Source organism: Triplophysa dalaica, chromosome 1 (assembly GCF_015846415.1).
Source record: "Triplophysa dalaica isolate WHDGS20190420 chromosome 1, ASM1584641v1, whole genome shotgun sequence".
NCBI lineage: Eukaryota > Metazoa > Chordata > Actinopteri > Cypriniformes > Nemacheilidae > Triplophysa > Triplophysa dalaica.
In genome coordinates this window covers 31,603,277-31,619,257 of record NC_079542.1, presented here as the reverse complement: position 1 = coordinate 31,619,257, position 15,981 = coordinate 31,603,277, and the positions used below count along the sequence as shown (strand labels likewise).

Sequence of the window (15,981 nt, the reverse complement as noted above, 5' to 3'; positions counted from 1 at the left end):
TCCTTTGGTGGGGATGTTAGACGTCATTGCGTACATTGCTTACAAATAATCCAACATGGGTACAGATCTCTTAAAACATAGAAGCGGATTCATTCACAGAATAATTACTTTGAATGAGTTGTCGGAAGCTTGGTGGTGGTGACGTTGATACCGAGCGATCCTTAAAGCGGCCCTTACACACAGTGTTTCTACATATCTCATATTAATCTTGAGTACCTATAGAGTAGAATTGCATACCTCATATCTTCGAAGAGTATTTAGTTTGATAACATTTATAAAAGATAGATACAGCTGTACGATTACTACCGAAATCATACGGCGCGTGCAGGGGGAGAGGGGTAGGCTGAACTAAAGCACATTGTCAACAAAACACAGACATCAGTTTCACTCACCGCAGGCTTTTTTTTTCCGGCGTCTTTCAAGGACACCATATATCAGTTTCATGTATCAGAAAAATGCATAGGCTTTCGGTCAAGGGAACCAGCATGGCGCTCCAGGTTTGCCTACAAAAATATGTCCTTTCTGAGGTACTGGATAACTAATGGCAGTCATATTGCGAGTGAGACAAGTGTTGTGCCTCGATAGTTTATATTGATTATGGAACCCAAAGGTACATTCTTAATGTTTGCAGTTAGAGGTTGCCATAATAGGTACAAACACTTTTTTTAATTTTACATTATTTAACCCTCCAGAATGCCCTCTCTCCATGACAATTCACCTCACGACCACAATCACTAATAAACATTGTTCAAAGGCAAGCAGTTATGGTGAAAGTGAAAATGTAAAAAAATATCATTATTATATACGTATCATAGATCATATATAAACAAAACATATTTAGTGCAACTAAAAAAAAAGTATGCAAATATTAGTATAACAATAGCAGAAGTTAAAATAGAGCGGTTAGCATTTTTATGTGTATTTAGCATTTTGACTTAACAGGCTAAAGCAAACCGTCCTGCCAGTGGATTGCAGCTGCATGACATTTTTTTTTCCAAATCACGTTTATCATTTTGTCAACGTGCTAAACAGTACTAAAAAGCCCAGTTTACCGGGCCATGTTACTAGGAACATTAAAGCTGAAGTAAACAAGGGAGAGAATGAACAGCATGAAATCATTTTTATTTAATAGACAAAAAAACTGACATTTATTGGTTAGTACACTTTAATTTGTTTTTAGAAAGTTGTGATGGATGCTGCAGCTTGGTGGAGACCTGCGTAAGAGCAACCAACTGTCTCCATTCTTCCATTATTAGTTGTAGGGATCCAGCAATGTTTGCTCCACTTTGACTGGGATTTACATCTGCTTTTAAAAACACAAGTCCGTGGTCTATGACATGTACAAATTTCAACCGACTTCCCACTGTGCATGTAAATTACTGGTAAATTAACGTTACGTTTTTGTTCTTTTATATTTGCACATCGAAGACCCGTCATCTCTGTGTGAAATAAGAAATAATTGAATATATCTTCATATGATATGTCAGGCCACTTCCTCCTCTGACTGTGCAATACATCGTGGGTGTGAAAAATATTCACCAGAGTTTTTTTAAAAGTGTTTTGAGCGTGCTCCCGCGACACCACTTAAATTGTTTTCCACTAGCCGGCAGATAAAACAGAAGTCTAAAGACAAAAAGGAAGTACGTCACATCGTTTACCTCTGTGTCAAAAATAAGGTGGATAATGTGATTGTCTAGAGGCTTTCATAGATGCCATAGCGCGACGGCAGATTTCTTGTGTAGCACATGAGTGGTGCGTTTGGTTTTTATTACAACATTGCCGATAGTATCACCCCTAATGTTGTTTTTACAACTCAACCTCTTGTATAAAACAAATAATACTTTATTTATGTGCCTTCCTTAAATTTAAATCTGTCACTATGGTTACAGGCATACTGTGTTGTGTGAAGCTATTGTGTGAACTGAGCTGAGAGCCTTGCAGTAAATGTGAAATTCATTTGCAAAAACAGGTAACTCTATTTTTATTTATTTAAAAAAAACATGTTTTTTATAGTAAATTCCAAGTAAAATCATTTGAACTGTTGGGTTGTTCGATTAAATAATAATAACTCAATTAATACAGATAAGTAACACAATAAAGACTTTCTTTTTTCTGTTTTTTGATCCGTCTGACCTTTCAAAATGACCTTGAACATTTACCTCATCAGGGTTGTTGCAAGGGGTGGGCTATGGGGGCTGAAGCCCCGAATGTTTTCACTAAAGCCCCAAATGTTTTTATGACCATGACCTGTATGAATCATTGTGGGAGGCATTCACATTTAGCGTTTTTAGCATGCACTGCACAAATTTGTTATTCTAAATATAACTGAAATAGAGAGCAACGCAGCTCTTTTTCTCCTGGTATGTTGTCACCCCTGCAATTCGACAATATTTTAACTTGCAATTTATATGTTGCAATTGCACATTTATTTGTGTAATGTGTTTTAAAATACATATTATTTCAATGTAGCTTTATAGAAAACAGACCTTTGTATGTTACAAATAAGTGTAATCTGTTATCAGAGTTGACTGTGTCAAAGTACTATTCATATAGCAGAATATGTATGTTATAGTGTAAATAACATACCTGCAAACTAGTCACATTTCGGTGAAATACACTTTTGTTCGAATTGTTTACAATTCCTAAAACAATTCCTCAGTCATTTATTTGCAATTGGTCTGTGAATGACATGACTCAGCGCTGCCCTCTGAAGGTCTGGTAGAGCACACATACTCATTTGTATTGAGCATGTGTTGAACTCGGACATCCGCGCTTAATCCGTGATCAGTATGCGCAGGAAGCTGTGTGGACTCGTTTGTACGCGAGACGTACACGAAAAGTGAAGTATGCTCGGGCTTTTAGAGTTTATATCAAATATCAACTCTTGAGTGTCTAAAACGTCTTTGGTCCAACACCTGGATTCGTTTGGCCAACCAGAAAGAGTGAAAGAGTGCATCCATGAAAAGCATTTCTGAAAGGGATGAAAGCAAAGCGTCTTCTAGATATAGAAGAAATGGTGTTGATATTTATCATTCAGTTGGCCGTGTGATCGAAACGGCTATGTTATGAGAGACAGTTAGTTGCCAGTCCCCAGGCGCTACTGTGATAGCTGATCACCGGTCCAGCTGTACGCATGTTCAAGACTTTCTGTGCGTATGTTCACTACTCTCCGGATGGGTTAAATGCAGAGGTCACATTTCGGGTATGGGTCACCCTATCTGACAATAGGTCACTTTCACTTCACTTCAATTTGCCCTTCGAATTTCCACTTCTAGAGCTCTGCCCTTCAAAGTGAGTAAGGCACTTGGGTGTGATTGATATTCGTCTGAAATTTCAGTCGCAGAAGCTGTAGTTTACAGATGATATTTGATATTTATTTTAGAGACCTATCAATACGCTTCATAATACATTAATATGTCATAAGGAGCACGGTGGCTTAGTGGTTAGCACGTTCGCCTCACACCTCCAGGGCTGGGGGTTCGATTCCCGCTTCCGACTTGTGTGTGTGGAGTTTGCATGTTCTCCCCGTGCCTCAGGGGTTTCCTCCGGGTACTCCGGTTTCCTCCCCTGGTCCAAAGACATGCATGGTAGGTTGATTGGCATCTCTGGAAAAATTGTCCGTAGGGTGTGAGTGCGCGAGTGAATGAGTGAGTGTGTGTGCCCTGCGATGGGTTGGCACTCCATCCAGGGTGTATCCTGCCTTGATGCCCGATGACTCCTGAGATAGGCACAGGCTCCCCGTGACCCGAGGTAGTTCGGATAAGCGGTAGAAAATGGATGGATGGATGGATGTCATAAGGAGCCGCGAGGATTACTTTTGTATTGCTTGTATCCGCTTTTTCAACTTTCTTTTTTATGAAAGCTCTGAAGAACTCATTTTTTTCTTTTTGAGCTCTTACAACTATCAATCAGGTCCTGCACTTTATCTCTCTTAATAACTCTTTTAACATCAGCCCCGCACTTTATTTTCACAATCCACTGAAATAGCTTCCCGATACTACATAAGGCTCAGACACAGTCTCCAAATTTAAATCTAGATTAAATATCTTTTCAGCTGAGCTTTCACTTAAAGGTCCAGTGTGTCATTTTTTGGAGGATCTGTCGACAGAAATACAATTTAATATATATAACTATGTCTTCAGAGGCAAATAAAGAGCTTATTCAATGAAGCGTTATGGTGTTCCTACCTTAGAATGAGCTATTTCTATTAACATACACCGTGGGTCCCCTTGCATATGATTCGCCATGTTCTGTAAGCCGTCAAAGTGTTTCCTACGGAATGGGGAGGGATTGGAGTGAGCAGTTGGTTTCAATTCGATTTCACTGACTGGACCTTTAATGCATAAAGTGACAAATTAAACCACCGGGAGACTTCATTTATTAGATATTATTTACTAGAATGATCTTGCTTGTTCTATAAACACCATGCACAGTGCTGTGTTCTACCTTTTTTGTGTTTTTCTTATTTTCGCCTATAAAGCGGCTTTGGAACAATGCACATAGTGAAAACCACTAAATAAATAAAATTTAATTTAATTTAATAAATTAAATTGCATGTTTTAATTAAAACCAAAACCAAAACGTCAGACGAACAAGCGATTGGCTTCCGATGGACACGCATCCTCTGTATTAGGAAAGACATAGGAAGGTGCACCTCTTAGAAAACGTAGACAAATAAACATCATTTTAGATGTTTAATTATGGCTTGGAGCATTGGGATCGCAAATTCGACCAAAATCCATATTTTTCACCTTTTCCTGTAGCACAAAATTATTGTCATGTTGTGCACTTGAAAAACTTGTGCAGGCCAAAAGACTGAAGAAAATGAAAACCCCGCATTTCTTTTGTTCGAAAATTCAGGAAATGAAAAATATTAGATACTGTAGCTATATTTAATCACAGTCGAAATGAGAGAGAAACCGACAATTGAGTCTAATTTGTTCTGGGTTCATCGCTGAGATGGTGCGAGCCCATCTACAATCAAAGCACTTGGGGGAATAAGTGACCTAAAGTAGAAGGGTCTCTTCTGTATTAGGTTAACTGCAGCGTGACTCATTTGTATAGTTTCACCCTCTTCCCTGCTGTAGACCGCTGTGCCATTGCATTCTGTCACCGTCATTTCTCCACACTGTGATTTTTCCAGCTTGGACTATCTCCTGTACAGATTGTGTTTGTTTAAGCCGGAGGATTGGAGAAGCCAGGAAACAAAGAACAGAAAAGGAAATAAAGGTAGAGGCTGAGCCACAAGCAAAGACAGTGGCTGAATTTCAATGTTATACCATTGAGGCTTCAGCAACATAAGTTGACTCATCACTCGGATTGTTCTACATGCAACACATAGTATTCGTCTCCACGTTTCCTACATGTTCTGTGAGTTTGACCTTAAAGTCTAGAGAGAAACAAATTGTTTTGCTAATTATTTGCGGCGCGGATTGCAAGTAATCACACCCTTAGGCCATCTGTCTCGCCAACACACAAGCGCTTTGGAGAGTAACGCTTTTGTAAGCGAACGCTGAATTGTGTTACATTTTTCAACACTCCTGGGACTCTCCTTTGGGTTCCTACACCAGGCGTCATTGGGCCGTTAAAGCAGAAAAACAAATATTCCCCCATTGAATAAATTGTTGGCAATGGTGTCGTTTTCAACATGTTTTTCTGTTTCTTTTGCAGACACATAGAGAATTGGACTGGACTGCAGATTCTGAAGGATGTTGATATGGAACTGTACTCTGGACTAGAGAGACTGTGAGTATTCTATACAGAAATGACTATATGTGGAGAAACTGTTTGTGTACCGCTTGGATGGATGGATACAGTCATGGCCAAAATTGTTGGCACCCCTTAAATTTTTCCAGAAAATCAAGTATTTCTCACAGAAAAGTATTGCATTAACACATGTTTTGCTATACACATGTTTATTCCCATTGTGTGTATTGGAACAAACCAAAAAAAATGAGGGAAAAAGCAATTTTGACAAAATGTCACACAAAACTCCAAAAATGGGCTGGACATTTCAGGGGTGCCAACAATTTTGGCCATGACTGTAGATGCGGGATGGATAGGTTGTTTAAACACAAAATGAGGTCAAATACGGACTTTTTGGGGTTAACTTAAGCCAACGTTTGGGTTTATCAATGTTTTACCCAACCATTGCTTGACAGACAGATGGATTTTGAGCTTTGATGCTAATGAAGTGTTACCAAACAAAGAATGCAAACAACTGTACTTTTCTTAGGCATCCCATCTGGGGTTGATATTGAATAAATAACCCCTAAAGACAAAAAAAATCCATCAATTACTGATATGTCTGATAAAATAACATTCTAATACTTGTGCTGCAAATCTAGTTGAATCACATCTGAATGTTCCAATCAGATTATGGAAAAATGTATTAAACGTAAATTCTTACCATTAAAATTGACACCTTGAAATATAATTGACAAACAGATACGTGGTCATATATGTTGTAAACAATTAATATTTTATGTCACATTTATGTACATATATTTTTAAGTATAGTGGTTAGACACTTGAACATCTGCTGGTCCAGACCGCCCACAGAGCTCCGTCACTCCCCCTTACAATTTACCCCTCACCTCTGTCAAACCCTTACATCTCCTCCCAACCTCTCTTCCTCCTGCACTCAATGCAAATGTTTTCCCCTTTCTTCCCCTCGACCCTCCAAAAAGAAGCAACACAGAACATCCCCAGGCAGTAGTCTAAGCATTAACTGTCCTTAACATCGCTCTCTTATTCTGCCGATGGACTTTTGCAGCCCTTCCCACGCTTCACTCCCGGGCCTCTAAATTACCCCCTAAGCATCCGCTGAAGGTCAGCTGCTTCCGCATGTGTTGATCTCTGCTCTTTGCCTTTCTGTTTTCAAGTCCAAACAATGTAGATAGCAAAATTACATAACCAAAAGTATGAATGTAAGACCTCCGTGTGGAGGGTTGGTGTTGTAGTGTAGTTGAGTCACACAAGACCTCAGCCCACTTGAGTTGTGAGAGATTCAATGGGTAGGCTGATCGCTTTGCTCAGTTATAATTGATGAAAACGCCAACGTTTTATTTTCTGCTACAGATTCATGATTTGATTTAAGAAGAAACTGTAAGTAGGACTAAACTGGTAATCAAGTAATCTGTTTATAATTTGATTAACCCATTCATTGGATTTATTGCATCTCCACCCAGTGATGGCCTTCAAACAATGCGCAAAGTTGAAATATGAGAGAAAAAAAGTGAATTGTAAAGGAAAATGAAATGTCGATGGTTTTGTTTACATCTTCTGAAGCAAAATAATACGTTTGTGAGATGAAATTATACAAATATGGCGGTACATTGACATTGCTCATTTTTTTTAGAGCATCCCCATTACTAGTTGTAATAAGCTTGTTTTGGTGGACAGCAGTACATTTTTAGTATTTATACTTTAATCTGTACACTTTATAAATGCATTTTACAAATACATGACAGAATTCAAATTTTTGGGTGAACTATACCTTTAAAGGTTAACATTTACATACTGTATTTATGTAATGTAGTGGTGTAAAAAGTTTGATATGTGATTAATAATGTAGAGAAGTAAACATTTTCCAGAGTAAAAACACACTGATAAATTACAGAGACTTATGTGTTTGCAAATATTTGTGCGTAAAAATACTTGACTACTATTAAGTTATTGACGTGACGTGTTTCCTTGAATGTGTAAAGTATAATAATCACACGACAAATATTAATATGTTTAAAAAATATATATACTAACTAAATTTAAAAACAATTATGAATTATTTCTCTCACAATTTTTTTTTTTGCAAATATAAATGCTGTCAATTTTTTTAATTCTTTCCATTTTCAAGCTTTGCTTTTCAAGCCAAAATCAACGTTTATCTCGATGGCCTTCCCATTTCCATTTAGGCATCACTGCACTGCCAGTAGTCCAATACTGCATGCAGAAACCCAACTACAGCAAAGTATCCATCCTGCATCCACCCCCACAAGCTCACATATTCCATGTGAAGGACTATCATGACCAAAGACCCCTTCGTGTGTTTACAAGCTTTTAGAAGTGAACGGTTAAAAGGAAAATATGGTACAAACATGACCAACAGGCTCATTATCTCTCCACGTTAAAAGTGACGGATAAATCCGAGAGGTGTTTTGCACCATCATCATAATAAAACTAATTCTGTGCTGATTACTGTTTGCTGGATATGGGTATTGTGAGTGTAATCACTTTTTGCATTAAATCCCTGTAATGAAAAGGATACAGTCATTACCAATTAATGCCACGGAGACTGTAAACTGAGTCTTTAGGATGTGCAATTCATTCCGGTCGCCACTGCGGCTCAGCACTGTGAAATTGGGGACCCTGATGATGCCATTATTCTAATGACACTCTGCGAGGAGATGGAAAAGATGCTAAAGTGAGATTGCTCCTGCAGTTTATCATCATAACCGGCACATCAACCTGCGAGCCCCTCTCGAACGGTTGGCTTTCTCGGCTTTAAATGATCGACTAGCAATACCAGAAGAAAATGACCGAAAACACGACCCCTCGGTCAGATTTATTGCGGGGTGGTTGGTGGTCATGCCATGAGAAAGGTATTTTATCATTGGTAGTCGGACTCTATTTGTAAAGAGCGGGAAAAAAAACAATCATTGTTTGGAAAAGATCACGCTTTTATGAAGCCTTCACATGTTCTCTTTTTCAGGACGATAACAAACTGCAATTTACGGACCGTTCAGGCACGAGCATTTGCGCAGAATCCTCACCTCCGCTACATGTGAGTACAGCATCTGTTTGCAAATTCATATGTTTTCGAACTGGATTTAAAGTAACAGTTCACCCAAATAGAAATATTCTCTCAGTTTACTCACACTTATGTCATGTCAGCGATAAAGTAGTTTTATTTCAAACTGCTGTTCTGTTATCATCGTATGTGATGCTCCAAAAACCACATCCATCATTCAACTTGACCAAGTGACTACAATGGGATAATTGTCTTCTGAAGTAAAACAGTTCATATTTTGAGCTTATTTAGTGATTATGTCATGCATGCAAACATACACATCAGGATATTTTAAATGAGTCATTCACGCGAAACCACTCAAACATAATGGCAAAACAGATTTTAATTCTAAAACATGTTATTTTCGTGACACAAAATTGAGCATAATGAAGATAAGTGTGTACTTTACGCATCATTTTAACAAAGGAATTGATAATTCAGGCCTTGTATTGCTTTATCTGCTGAAATTATCATTACAGTATCGTGTCTTGATTTGTCTGACTCCATTATACGTTGTCATTAAAACAGAGTTTAAAAACAGAAATTAAAATATTCTGAAAATAAGACGTTCTCAAATGACAGAAAAATTGACAGAATATTCATGAATAATAAAGATGAAGAAATAGTGGAAAAAAAGGAGTGTCCATGACTGATATTCTTATCCATGATTATGTTATACATAACATTTAAAAAGACCAACACACACGCACGCGCGCATGCACAAACACACACATGCATGCATACACGTATACACACACACAGACAAAGTATAAAAAATGCATACTTTTTTTGTATGTGTATAATGTTGTGTAAATGTGCATAAAATGGTTTTTGAATCCATCCATGTTGTTATTGTACATGTTAGTATCTTTACCTGCTTTTACAAGTTTTTTTTAATTGAAATGTTGACCAACAAACCTTTTTGTTATTTGTTATTTGACAAATAACAAAGATTGCTGGTCCAGGATACTGTAGCAATTTGCTACCGACCGTCGTAGTGAATTCTATGAAATCCATTTTGATTTACATGTGATCTGCAGGTGTTAGTTAGAGGCCAAGACCGCTGCGGTTCCTCATGGCTTTATCTTTTGATGTTAAAAACCTTGTTTTAACCTGCTTAGTCATGCTTGTTTGCAAATGCTTGGAAAAATCATCCTAATGTTCTCATTAACATATTTGGTGTCTGTCGAACTGTGGATCTCACGACCAACTTAACGCATTAGTTTTGTAGTGTAAACGCTAATGGTGTCATTTACAGGCGAACAAGCCAAACACTTCACATGCTGAAAAGACTTTGCGTTCACTTGAGGCACAATAAGAGCAGATGGACATGTTAATTGTATAGTGGTCCTAAATTTGCCGTGGTTTTCAGTGACAAAGATGATGAGTGCTTGTGTCTATTTTAATTGTGCCGCCTGCAGAAATGGAATGGTGGGTGATTAAAGTTATAATGCCCAATGGATATTATTCACACGTTCACATGCAACTGACACAGATTTTAGAGACAAAACGTCTGATTTAGGCAACGGGGTTGTAAGTTGAATTACATTTCCGTCTGTTCTTTTTACTAGTTATTATCAATGTTTTCAAGAAAAGAGTTGCCCATCATCAGTAAAATTGAGCAGTTTCATAATATTCAGCACTTTGCTAAAGTGGTCTAGGGAAAGGAAGTCTCACAAAGACTATTAAGACCATGCCAATTTCATATTTTATCTTGAAAGAAAAAGAAAACATAGGAAATTGTTCAAATCAAGCTACTATTCAGTCTCTTAAGTGTGACATTATTAGCATGAAAATCAAGTCAGATTTTCCACAGTTTAGCTGCTCTCCAAATTTGCTCAGAATTACAATTATATTATCATGAAATATTACTTTATTGCCAATTTCTCTTATGCATTTAGTGTGTGAGTGATATTCTGCTTAAAACAATTTCCATCACAATGAAATCCCCGGCTCTTATTAATTCATCACATTGACTTGAATGAAACGTTTGCTTCTTTTATTTGTCTGAAAAACGCTGTGTGCTAAATGAGGGAGTGCAGTCTGGGTGGCCAGACGTTGTGTCTCCACAGCCCACATATCAACAGGGGCCTAATAAATTTGAAGGGCCCATTGTAGGGAAGGAGAAAAGGTCGTATCCACTCGGGAGGGCGAAAAGTCTGTCCCTCATTAAATCTTTTTCCCCGACGTGATTCTCCTTTCCAAAACTCTCTCGTCTGACATATAATTATTCAATTATATTCCAAATATTTGGTGTTTATTTTAACATGGCGAGAATACTGCTAGTAACATTGCTTTTGCTTTAGGTTTTGAGATTTTAGGATTAAAATAATACTGATTTACCACCAGATGCATAAGGAATTTCTTATATTTTTTATACTTTAATGTCAAGGTTTAATTAAATGAAACCTGAACATTTTTTGTATAAAAATTATTAAAACTACAGTGTGTTAAAGTGAAACGCATAAAAATTGAAAGTATGGTGTATATATATATATATATATATATATATATATATATAGAGGGCGGTCTTACTGTAAGTGGGCGGAGCCGGTCTTTGCCATATTGGCAGCGCATTACCGCGCGTCACCCCCAGAAATAAAAAAATGGGCAAAAAGGTGGGTGGAGCTGAGGTGCCTGGTCGGTGAAACCACCTGTCGCTTAAGTGGCCAAACCCTTAATTATGAAAAATTTGAAGGCCTACTATTATTTAAACAGATAAGTTATAAAAAATATTACCCCCTCACACCGTGTCTACACAGGATGTGACCGGCATGTTGCAACTCGACAAAAGACATAAGAAAGCATTAGAACCCAATATCATTTTTTTATTTTGTCCACACTGGATGCAGCGTGACAAACCCAATAGGTCACGTCCAGAATTAACATGGTGTCATATTCTTCATGAAGGGCAAAATGGGGTATATGCATATAGGGCGATGATGTCCTTCTGCTTTAATCTCAGCCAGCTAAGCCACTTCCTTTTCATTGCACTAGGTAATTTTTCATCATGCGATGACGATATGTTTAGTCTAAAACACTGAACATTACTATATGCCTTTGTAATCATGCCTCCAGTAAGTGCAAAGTTTACTTCGCTTTTTTCATATTTGTTTATGTAACTTGGAGCGGATAGCCTGAAGCGCTTCTCCTTTTTGGTTGTCAATGTATGACGTAGTGTTTGAACAATTTGACTCACGTCGCTGACCGTAATCCTATGTGGATCTTGAAGCGACCAAGTGAAGAATGGCTTTGTTTCCTATAGACGCTACATGCGCCGGATGTAACAGAGCTGGCGGAGACTTTAGCGGACCTACATCATAGCTCCATAGCTCCAGCTTAATATGGGGCTCGATGAGAATCTGATCAGTTTTGGACCCAGTCTCTAGCGGCCAGTCAATGAAGTGCAGTTTAAGTCACTTCCCTGATGGTTTCACCAGAGAGACCATAAGGTTGCCGCTCGGTACAGACACCTAAATTATTGGACATAAAAAAGTATGAACTTCTTCAGACAGCTGATAATGTAATGTAGTTTGATGATTAAACTGGTCAATGATGTAATAGCTCTGGAGATAAAATAGACTACTGGTACATCTGACATTAATCATGGTAATTATAGTACTTTCATTAAATAATATTACGGTTTACTTAGCTTTATAATGGGCTATTTATGTGTCTACTTATAATTTACATTACAGGCTATATAAAATGACCTTTAAAATGACATTAGGTTGTATATTTTCATTTTTAATCCATGCGATTATAGTAATTGATTTTAAGATCTTACGCCTAACCGATTGGCTGTTTTACTGTTTCTTAACTCATGAAGCCCCAGCAGAAGGTTTAAACCAGCGGGCTTTCATGCTCTGTTATAGTCAGACAAGAAGAATTGGAGTCAGCAGTCCCAATAAAATGGTGAATTATTGTATGAAACGTTTGGAGTTGGTGACCACATAGTATATTTGAACTAGGGCTGTTAAACGATTAATCAGATACAGATTTGAAGTATATGTTTATATCACATACATATGTATATGTATGTATGTACAGATTTGTATAGAAAATACATACATGTATTTATTTAAGAAAAATATTAAATCTGAAAATAAATCAAAAAATGTTTATATACTTTCCTGTAGCTCAGTGGTAAGAGCATTGCGTTAACAACACAAGGTTGTGGGTTCGATCCCAGGGGATTGCAAATACCTATGTAAAATGTAAAGGATAAAGCAATGTAAGTTGCTTTGGATAAAAGCGTCTGCCAAATGTCTAAATGTAAATGTTTATATACAGTATTATTTAAATTATATAAAGTGTGCAAGGTTCACGTGATAAACTCATAAACATTGTTGTTATTAACTCTCGAGACACCTTGTTAAGACACTTCGATCTGTAACTGTCGGGACATTTCAACACCCCTAAATTTGACACGCACAAAACGAAATGTGATTCATTGCATTACCTTTTAGTCAATGGCTTCTTCAACGCCCCTTGACCATTCAAATCGGCGAAGGCTACGAGAGACTATCAAGTTTAGTTTTGCATGGTCTGGCTTTTGATCATTGCCAAAAGGTATGGTCCACTGCAGTTTATTTTTTCCACTTCTGGACATGGCCAGGGGTTCAGGACACTAATAGGTGAAGCCAAATTCATTTGATTCACCCCTGGTGGCTGGCTTCAGTATTGGTCATAAACCCCACCCTCTTCATTTAAATGAATGGGACATGAGACAAATAAAAAAAAGTTACACTTCTGATGTGATGGTTTCTGTCAAGACTTAAGTCTTTTTGCTAAAATGTGGCACCCACAGATTTCGTGCGTCGTCACCCAGCTAAGGAGATTTCAAAGGATGCAAAAGCTTTCCATACATCCCAGTAAGTTGTGTAGAGCACACAGCATTTAGCATTTGTGGACTGATGAGCTCATAGTACAGAACGAGGATGCAAAGCGAGAGCTTACTCTGAGGGGTCTGTCAACTAACATGACGTTCTGCCGGGATTATTCACCGAGTCCGCTCAAGGCTGAATGTTACACCCTTTTGTTGAACCCATTGAGAAATAAGGGGACACGCTGTCATTCTCAGCAGTTGCACAACATTAAATGAGTCATAACATATCCCTCGTGGTTCACTTATAATGTCTTTATTTTATTTTTAACCAATTTTCCCCCTCTCTTAAAGAGATAGTTCACCAATAAATAACTTGCATGTCATATATGACTCTTGTGTAAAAATATTCGGAGAAATGTCTCAGTTTTGTGTCCATACAATGAAAGTGAATGGGTTTCAGTGTTGTTTGGTTACCAGTGTTCGCCGAGTTTGAGTCGTATTGTTCTTTTCGTTGTAGTTGCAGGGTAAAACTAATGTCATTTCCCCCAAGATTTCTTCCTGTTTAATAAGATTAAGGGCGTATCGATCCATCCCAGCACACACACTTTGCCCAGTCAGCAGCTCGGTCTTTGACAGACAGTTACGGGCTCCAGGCCTGACATTCTGTGTACATAGGTAAAGACAGCCTTTTCAAGCCTCTGTCATTCACTCGGTTCCAGAGCGTTTTATCAGATCTGCGAGCACCAGCTCATCACTGTCTGCTCGAACTCCAGGGAATTGTGGGAAGATGTCTTCCATTCACACCCTGTCCACGCACGGCCGGGGTCATCTTGTTTTAGCCCGCTTCTTCAACACCGGCTAGGGCATTGACTGTTGTGCTTCAGAGTAAGAGGAGAAACTTTGTCAGGCACAAAGCCTATTAAACATAATCGAGAAAATAAACCCAAAGTGACGATTATCTGAGTTGTTGTTTTGGAGATGTTTCGGGGAATGAGCTTAGTTGTTTTCGTGGCGGGGGATTGAGATGCACAATCACGTTCTTTCATTTCTGCTTTTTTTTTGTTGGATATTTTCTTTCTGCAGTAGCTGCGAGTTTCTCCACTTGTAAGCAACAATAACCAATTTTATCTGGAACTGTAGATGGTGGTTTCTTCACTTAAAATAGTCTCTTTTCTGAAAATGTAGGATGGAATTTAAATAACTAAATGTCAAAGCTAAATCACATATTTTTGACATATCAAGGAAACCTAATCTTACTTCTTTAAAATGCAAGAGTTTGTATTAGATTGACAATAGCTATGTTTGGAATGAAAAATTGTTTTTGACTGATAACTTTACGCGAATATGGTGTTTTTTAAAATATGTAAACTTACAGTATAAAGTAAAAATCTATATTTTTAACATTGTTGTCACATGACCTAATAACGCTGCATGTAAGACATTTTTTGGTTGTTTTATAAAAATATTAAGTACGAATCACATCCGATGTTCCTTATGGCTTATCTGCCACATTTTAAATAGAAGGTCAAGTTGAGGCATTGTATTATGGGATATATTATGTAATTTTTTGTAACCTGCCCATTTTGCCAAACGTAGTAGTTCAGCTGGGTATTATAGAATATACAGAATATGTTGACAGTATATACTGCAGCAAGTAGATTGCTTTTAGTAACACATGTAGAGCTAAAGGGCAAACATGGGTGATTCATAATTTAACTAAATAAATTGTTAAAAGAACACGAGCATCAGTAAACAACTGCGTTCACAGATCCCCATATATTCAGTGTTTTAAGTGTCAAGAAAAAACATGCGCCCACACATTGATTATATATTTTAGGGACAGAAATGCTACAAACATATAGAGAAGGGGTTCTGAACATTTTGGACTCCGAGGCCCTCCGTCGTCTCACTCACAATATTTACCCAATAAAATAATTTACAGCATCATGAACTGGAAAAACGATCATTGGTAATAAAAATGGCCAAATAAAATGAAATATCTTGGTATCTTTTTAAAAATGTAATTTATTGCTCATTTTGTCTCATTTTCATTTATTAGTTACCTTAAGGCCCCCTTTGAAGCCGCCTGGGGCCCCCTTGTGAGCGACGTCCCCCCTGTTGAGATCCACTATCTAAATGTGAATCTCTGCAATCTTTAACTTTTGCCTCTATATCGCAATCTATTTTTGAAACATAACATTTCTGGTTAAATGCTGTAATTTAAGCATTTTACCAGGGTTGAAGTCAAATGACTTCAAAGGGACATTTAGCATGAAATACTCATGGTCAAAGGTTCTCAAACGTTTTCGTTGTAAGGCCCCATTTGTGTAGAGTGCATCACTTTGTGGCCCCCAAAATTGCAACC

The 15,981-nt window shown here is 37.7% G+C and overlaps 1 protein-coding gene across 3 annotated transcripts in view; it reads left to right on the top strand.

Moving 5' to 3' along the window:
• Positions 1-15,981, top strand: part of ntrk3b (neurotrophic tyrosine kinase, receptor, type 3b) — a 102,420-nt gene that overhangs the window by 19,367 nt on the left and 67,072 nt on the right. For 2 of the 3 annotated variants that reach the window (XM_056747985.1, XM_056747981.1), the window contains exons 2-3: positions 5,671-5,745; positions 8,711-8,782. In XM_056747985.1, coding sequence (XP_056603963.1) covers positions 5,671-5,745; positions 8,711-8,782 — 147 coding nt within the window. Of the gene's footprint in view, positions 1-1,925; positions 1,970-5,670; positions 5,746-8,710; positions 8,783-15,981 lie in introns of those variants that run through there. The other variant, XM_056747994.1, reaches the window with a different exon arrangement.